At 51.4% G+C, this 7,952-nt stretch overlaps 1 protein-coding gene across 1 annotated transcript; it reads left to right on the top strand.

Moving 5' to 3' along the window:
• Positions 1–1,361: 1,361 nt before the first annotated feature.
• LOC144143175 (uncharacterized) lies at positions 1,362–2,285 on the top strand. Its single transcript, XM_077674975.1, has one exon. It carries the CDS (start codon positions 1,362–1,364, stop codon positions 2,283–2,285), a length of 924 nt encoding a protein of 307 aa, XP_077531101.1.
• Positions 2,286–7,952: the final 5,667 nt, after the last annotated feature.

Below are 7,952 nucleotides of genomic sequence, written 5' to 3'. Positions count from 1 at the left end.
ACATACATACATACATACTTATATATAAAGGTATATACATGAGCCTAGATTACACAGAAAAATTATTTTCGGAGCACAGCAAAAGACATAGCAGGAAATGTTTCTATGATGAACTATTAGGGACTTTCGGCAAAAAGTACTTCAACTTTGCAAAACGTAGTTCGTTACACATTGCGGAAGTCCAAAAGTAGTGGTTGTTCTGGTCGCATACGATGTTCAATAGAGGACAAGCGCAGTCATTTTATGAAGAAATTGATCGTTCCTTTCTATTGTTTTCTTTAAAAACGTCCCAAATTTGTAGTCAAACATTTTGTTTACACGGATAATTTTACGTTGCTCTGGAAGTAACTGTATTATCTCGTCATCTCCTGGAGCTTTAGCATTCTTCACAGAAGTTCCTTATTTGCGATGACAAATACCCCTGTAATGACCAAGATAATATTGTCGCGAAGACAAGGACGATGCAGTTGTCTTGAATGAGAAACACGTTTATTGGAGCGAACTTGTGCTCCCCTAACAACTCAAAAGAATACAGAGGCGGCGAAGCAGCGGTCAACAAAGTGACTTGCACAGGCGAGTGTCGTCGAATCAAATGCCCCGGCGTCCGCACTGCAGGCTTTTTATCTTTCGGCGCTCGTGGTTCTCGAAACGTCGATTCACATCGAGAACATAGGAGATCCAAGAAGATTATTCTGGGCTGTTCACGTTAGATCGGAATGCTCTCCCTATCACGACAGATAACACATGCGGCACAGAAAGAAAGAATGGAACACGCGCTTCCCTTGGAGCAGAGATAACACAGACCGGCTCCGCCGGGCGGTAAAAGCAAAACACAAATAAACAAACCCAATGTATGGTTAAGGTAGAATTGTGACCTGCAAGTGGCCTCTAGGACCATTGAGTTCGTCTGGAGAGGGATGCTTGCCTCCCTACCAAGGAAGCCCCAGCACAAGGGTCCGGATCAGAAGATTCACTTTTTGGGAGTTGCATCTCTACCCCAGAAAGTAGAAGAAGCACTCAAACTCGGTCCAAAGTGAGCCACACACCCCAAACTTGACAAGCTGGAACTTCTGTCGCTTGTGAGGACGACGGCATCGAAAGCCAGCGCTGAGGATGAAGAAAGATGCATCCATGAAGGTGTGGACGTTCTGCCACCCTCTGGAATCCGGTCCTCCCGCACAAGAAACGTGGTGAGAGAATTGAGGGCGACCAACACAAAGCTGCTCCTCTCAGACAAGGAAGGTGGTTTCGCAGTAGCCAGCGAGTCTGAGTACAAGGCAAGAGCAGACTTAGCCATATCGGGGAACTTCCGTGAAATCGTTAGAGCAAAGCCTGACCGGAAGAAAAAGGAAGCAATCGAGATGTGTGAGAGGTGGGGACTGTCAAAGTTAGCGTCAACACTCAAGAAGAGTAAGGGTGCCACCCTTCAAGTGTTCTGCTCAGCGAAGACTCACAAAGAAGGTTGCCCTTTTCGGGCGATTGTGACAGAAAGAGGCTCCTGGCAGCGCGCCCTCGGCCGCTTTCTACAGGCCCCCCTTGCAAGGCTCGGCGTGGACGACCCGTTCCTTGTGCGATCCTCCTGCGAAGTCTCTGACTTCTTTCTCGAGTCACAGTCAGCAAAAACTCTGGACGCGTTTTCCATCGACATCAAAGACCTGTACTACAATCTCCCACGTGGCTCAGTACTGAAGGCGGTTTGCGATGCGGTGGACCAGTTCGGCAATGTAGGATTCCAAAGTGAGTGCGGAATCAGCACTGGCAAATTCTTAGAAGCCCTGAACTTTTATCTGGACTCCACGTATGTGGAATACAGTGGCAGCCTCTACCTGCAGAAGGAAGGTGTCTGCATCGGGTCGTCCCTTGCGCCGGTCTTAAGTGACCTCTTGCTGGCATCCTTGGACCGACAACTTCAGATGACCTTGGAAGGGAAGAGCGTCGTGAAGACGTTCCGTTATGTCGACGACTACCTAGTTGTCTTCAAGAAGAAATGTGGGGCAGAGGCGGAGCAAGTGGGTGAGCTACTCGATGTTTTTACCTCAGTGCTGAGTCCATTTTCACTCACTACGGAAGTGCCAGAGCGTAGAACCATACGTTTCCTGGACATGAGCCTGACTTTCTGCGGCCACCATGTATGCTGGGAGTATGCCCCCAGAAGCCAGAAAGGTTTTCTGCCGTTCTCGTCCGCCCACACGAAGCTCGTTGAGCGAGGCATCGTGCGGGCAGCCCTGAAAAATTCTGTGCTTCGATCTCGTCACCACAGCATGTTCCAGAGTCTGCAGGCGTAGGCCGAAAGGCTTCTCGTCGCAGGCTACCCGCGGACTTTGCTGCTCACTGTCGCGGAGAGCGTGTTGAAGTCGACGACATCTAAGGAAGCACCTCAAACGCAGGAAACGAGGTGTGGGCGCATCAACGTCATCCCGTATGTGCACAAAGTGTCGCACGGGCTCAAGAAGGTAGCACAAAAGGCTGGAATAAGAACTGTTTTCCGCACCAAACAAGCTAGGGAGAATGTGCAAAGCCGTGAATGACACGACACCACCTAAGGCGGACTGCAGCACTAATCATGCTACGCGCTTCGTCCCCTGCCGCGCCAACGTGGTCTACGAGATTCCTCTAGAGTGCGACGCTGTGTACGTTGGACAGACGGGAAGATGCTTAAATGAACGCCTGCGCGAGCATGCGTATGCTCTACGTGTCGGCAGCGGGAGCCACCTTGTCTCGCATTGCAAGGCATGTGGGTGCACCCCATTTTTAGATAGAACCAAGGTTCTAAAGCGCTACACGGAATCACGCACACGCGAGATTTTCGAAGCCTACTTAATAGCGAAAAAAGGAAGAAAGAAATGTGTCAGTCAGGCTTCAGTCGCACTTCTTCAAAAAGAAATAGCGTATATCGACAGATAGCGCTTGTCAGGTTTTGAAAAACGCATTGTTTGCTCACAGTGAAAATCATTTCAGCGTGTTTTGTTTCCTTTCCTAGGGTTGTGACGTCACTTTTTCCTCGTGTATAAATTGCAGAACGCAATAAAGCACCCCCAGTTGTTAGTCAGCGCTTGTACTGTCTTTTCGTCCGTTAGTCCCCGTCTTTGCGCTGTTTTTTCCCCCTGAGATCTTTAACGTGTGCCCAAATCTCAAACACACGGGCATTAACACTGAAAGGCGGGCTAGTTGGTGACCAGCTGCGCTGGTCTTTGTGTCTCTGTTTAGACCTCGTTTTTTGTGTGCGCAAACGTTACAGCCATGAACACACGGGCATGTTTGCTTTTTGCTTCCACCAGAATAGTGACTGCCACGGGTGGGAATCGAACCCGCGTCTTCGAGCTCAGAAGCACAATGCCCTAGGCACTCAGCCAACGCGGCATATTGTGAGTGGTGACTGTGACAGGTGAATGTGAGCGGTAGGCAGAATCGAGTACGAGTGGTGAGGGCAAGTGGTGAACGTGGGCGCGAGTGGGGCCGACAAGTGGTGACCGTGAGCGCGAGTAAGTGCGAGTGGTGACGATTAGTTGTGAGCGTGAGCGCGAGTGAGTGCGAGTGGTGAACGTGAGCGCGAGTCAGTACGGGCGGTGACGCCAAATTGTGAGCATGGCCGCGAGTAAGATGAGTGGTGACGGCGAGTGGAAGCGTGAGCGCAAGTCAGTACTTGTGATTATGGCGAGTGGTGAGCTCGAGTGAGGGCTAGTGGCGACGGCGAGCGGTGAGTGGGAACGTGAGTGAGTGTGAGTGGTGAAGGCGCGTGGTGAGCGTGAGCGCGCGTGAGTGCGAGTGGTGACGGCGAGTGGTGATCCGAGTGAGTGCGAGGGGTAAGCGTGAGCGCGAGTACGAGCCGTAACAGGGAGTAGTGAGCTTGAGCGCGGGATAGCGCGAGTGGTGATGGCGAGTTTGAGACCGTGAGCGCGAGTGAGTGGATGTGACAATGGCGAGTTGGGAGCGCGATGGCGAGTGAGTGCGAGTGGCGATGGCGAGTGGTGAGCGTGAGTGCAAGTGATGATGACGAGTGGTGAGCGTGAGTGAGTTCTAGTGGCCGTGGAGACTGGTGAGCGTGCGCGCGAGGGGGGTTGGTGACAGCGAGTGGTGAGTGTGAGCGCGAGTGAGTGCAAGTGGCGATAGTGAGTGGTGAGCGCAAATGATTGCGAGTGGCGATAGCGAGATGTGGGGGGAACACGAGCGGGTGCGAGTGCAGATCGCGATTTACTTCGACTGGGGATTGGCGAGTGGTGAGGCTGAGCACGAGTGAGTGCAAATGGTGATGGTGAGCGGTGAGCAGGAGAGCGAGTGATTGCGAGTGACCGTGAAGAGCGTGAATGTGAGCGGGTATGAGTGACGGTGGCGAGTGGCCATAAAGGGCGTGAGCGCCCATGAGTATGAGTGACGATGGCGAGTAGCGAGCGTGAGCTAGAGTGAGTGCGAGTGGAAATGGCAAGTGGTGAGCGTGAGCGCCAGTGAGGGGAGTGACGATGAGTAGGGGTGAGCGGGAGCGCGAGTGAGTGCGAGTGGCGATGAGGAGTGTTGATTGCGGCCGCGAGTGAGTGCGAGTGGCGGTGGCGAGTGGTGAGTGTGAGTGTGAATATCGATGGCGAGTAACGAGCGTGAGCGCGAGTGAGTGCGAGTGCTGGTGACAAGCGGTTATCATCAGCCCGTGAGAGTACGAGTGGCGACGGTGAATGGTAAACGTGTGGTGCATGAGTGAACGCGAGTGGCGATTGCGCGGGGAGGTGGTGATTTATTGAAGCAGCCATGAAGACAAAGTCAAGTTTGTTTTATTGGAAAAATTTTGTGTTTTATATTTCCCCCAGCCGTTGTCCGGCAGCGAACGACGGTTTATTCACTAAAAAATTAATCAATGTGTGTTAAAAGGTCTGCTGTTGCCAGTCTGCTGTTGCCACAACGTCATCGCCTCGCTTCGGGTCAGGCCCGGGTGAGGTGGGGCATAGTCCAGTGCCCTAGTCTACAACATTTCAACACTTCACTGTACTCTGTAATCCTGTCTTTGGCATCACACCACCACTCCTTCGTCGAGTCGGCCGGTTGGGTGGCACGGTATGTGAAACGTCGCGCCACCTCCTTGGCCTATTGTTGTGGTTTCCCTTGCCTCGGGCCGACACGCCCCTTCCCATGTGGGCCGTGAACCACTTGATTGTCACCTCTCTGTCCATTAGGTTCAGTTCCGCTCCATGGTCCTGGAATCCCTCAGCGCGATCGTGCATCAGGGGTCGGTGAGGGCCAGAGCGATGGCTACCTCCTGTGCTCGACGCACCGACCATGTCCACACGCTCGCCACTGCATTCGTCTCGTCAGTCACCGCACTGACAACCGCCGCGGGAAAAGCTACCCTTCTGCGCTGATACTCCGCCGCGTCCACATATACGGCACCACTGTCGCTGGCGTGGAGGCTGATGAAGGCCCTCGCCCTTGACGCCTTGAGCTCCCTGTTGTACTGAGGATTAACGTTCTTTATATTGGGAGCACTTTCAGCTATCGTTTCGTAAATGCCAACTGATAGAAGCAACGAAGTTTACTTTACACAGCTTTGGCGCACCATGCAAGTCGAATTTCCCCAGCTTTCCGAATTTCCCCAACAAAATTCGAATTTCCCCAACAAAATTAAAGAGCTAAAACAGAAGATGTCCACATGACACTATAAGAGTGAGGTGTATAAACAATACGCAAAGTGAGAAATAGAAGAGCGTGAGAAGAAGTTGCCGAAGATGACGAAATATGTTTTTAGCGCAGCTTCCGTGAAGTCGTGTGGTTGCTCCAGCAGTATTCGGTTTCAAAAACCTAATACTATGAAAGAGTGGTTCTGTGGAAGAACTATCGACTCCATCACAAGGATTGCCCACCCGGTGGGCAGCAAGACTTCACTCCTCTTGGTTCACCCGGTTCTGCGCTAAGTACGGCATCCTCATCTGTTTCTACATTTGAGGAACCGACGTCAACTAAGCCCTGTCCTGTTCCTAGGCAAGCAAGATCCATGCCACTTGGTGCAACCCCTGCTATGGAGCTCCACGTGTGCACTCTGGCCCGCCCAATTTCTACTGCCCCTCTTTAACAAGGGCGAAGCCTCTCTAATAAGCCTGCTGATGATGAGCTCTAGCAAACGACGCTCAAAGGGCCCACTGACGTGTTTCACGGTAGCTCTACTGCCGGTCATCTTCCTGCGTGCCTCGAGAGGACGGATCAGCTCGAGTCTTGTGGCGGCATATACAGAACCCACAGCAGCAACAAGAATGCCCCGAGGTTCTTCAAAGTGACCCAGCTAAGTGGCCGGATATCATTACTGACATTTTTCGGGGCGAATGCATTGGCTTGGAGCCGTAGCGTTTTGAAAATTCGGCAGAAAGTTTTCCGTCTTCCAAAAGACAATTCCAAACTCAAATATGCTACATATCACCGGGTCATTTCGCGAGAGAGGCTGTAAATAGAGAGAAACGAGCGACACCGGTTAATGTATTCCAAAACGAAAGTGAATTCAGAGTGGTGACAGAGGCAGCAAGGTAAGCTGGCCAGCAGATTTATCCTCTAACATTGGTGTGCACACTAGCAAACCCCAAAAACTCCAAACCGAGAACCAAACACTACGCCGTGAACTCGAGCTCCTCAGATTCAAACCGGGACAGCAGGAACGTGAGATGATGGAACTACGCGCACTAGTTTGCGAGTTCACAAAAGCGGTAGAAGGAACAGCCCCACCAGCAGCCATATCTGCAGCACAAGCACACAGCAACTATGTCACAATGCCAGCCCTGCAGGAAATGTTGAAGGAAATGACCCAGCAAATCACACAATTTACTGCCCAAATCAACGAAGTTAAGAGGTCAATCAGAAAGCAGCTGACCGGAAGCAATATGAAAGACAAGGTAGAACGCGTTCTACTGACCAGGCTTAGTACCTATGGCTAATAGCGAGAACAATCCAGGCACCAGCATTACCTCCCAGGACTAACATGGGAAGCACACGCCGGGCAGACCAAGAACAATGAGACTTATGGCAGGGGAATTGCCTAAGCTACCGCAGGAAGCAAGGCTTAGTTCAACAGTATATAAACACACCTGACGCCGCCTACTGTAATCACACTTAACGAAACAGGAGGAAGACCCACCCAACCGGGGTGAGAGGTCTTTGAGGGTGACACTGGAGGCAAAGAGGCCACCTTTGTAGAAAAGACGGCAACAGCCATCAGACATGACGCCATACCACACACCAACGTTGAACACGTGATAGAGGAAATTGTCACGAAAAAACCGAAATGCTCTGGCAAAAGTAGCGTATTTGTTGTCAACGTCTATGGTCCTCGGTTCACCCAGCTCTTCCACGGCGTAAGCAACCTAGCGAAGAACAACCCTTTTAATGCGCGCGACCCTAGCTGGAGATACCAGACGAAAGACACCCAGGGAAAGGCAGTCACCCCGGCAGCAGATGATTTGGAACTTGAGCTCCTAACAGACCCAGCAACGCCTACATGAATTGGCAATAACGTTTGCAAAGACACATGCCCCGACCTTACATATATCAAATGTTTACAGGACAGCGCGTAGGAGCACCTCCAAGAAACACTAGGCAGTGACCACTGCATGCGACGCACGCAAATAAATGCAGGAGTCGTTCGAAAAAAAATTGAACAAGCTAAAATTTCCGATTGGAACGCATTCAGAACAGAAATCGAGCAACAGCTTGGAAAAATAACCTCACTGACTGAGTGGTGCAACACCCTTCGAGACTTCGGCGAGAAATGCACGAAGTGCGGAGAGCGCACATGGACTCCCTAGGTAGACGGGAACCTTTTGCGGCTTTGGGAAGCAAGACGGGGCTTAGTCAATTGATGGAGACACCAAAAGCACAACAGAATGTTAAAGATCAAGATTGCAGAGGTCACAGTTAAGGCTAAAGAATATGCCACTCAACTAGGTAGACTCAACTGGGAACCATTCCGTCACTCTCTAGATGCCACT

This window comes from Haemaphysalis longicornis, unplaced genomic scaffold, assembly GCF_048455015.1.
Source record: "Haemaphysalis longicornis isolate Haplotype H1 unplaced genomic scaffold, Haemaphysalis longicornis Haplotype H1 scaffold_6, whole genome shotgun sequence".
Classification (NCBI taxonomy): Eukaryota; Metazoa; Arthropoda; class Arachnida; order Ixodida; family Ixodidae; genus Haemaphysalis; species Haemaphysalis longicornis.
This window is presented reverse-complemented; position numbering and strand designations above follow the sequence as displayed.

Excerpts from the sequence above, each read along its gene's own strand:
- LOC144143175 (XM_077674975.1), top strand. The coding sequence starts at position 1,362 with ATGTGTGAGAGGTGGGGACTGTCAAAGTTAGCGTCAACACTCAAGAAG.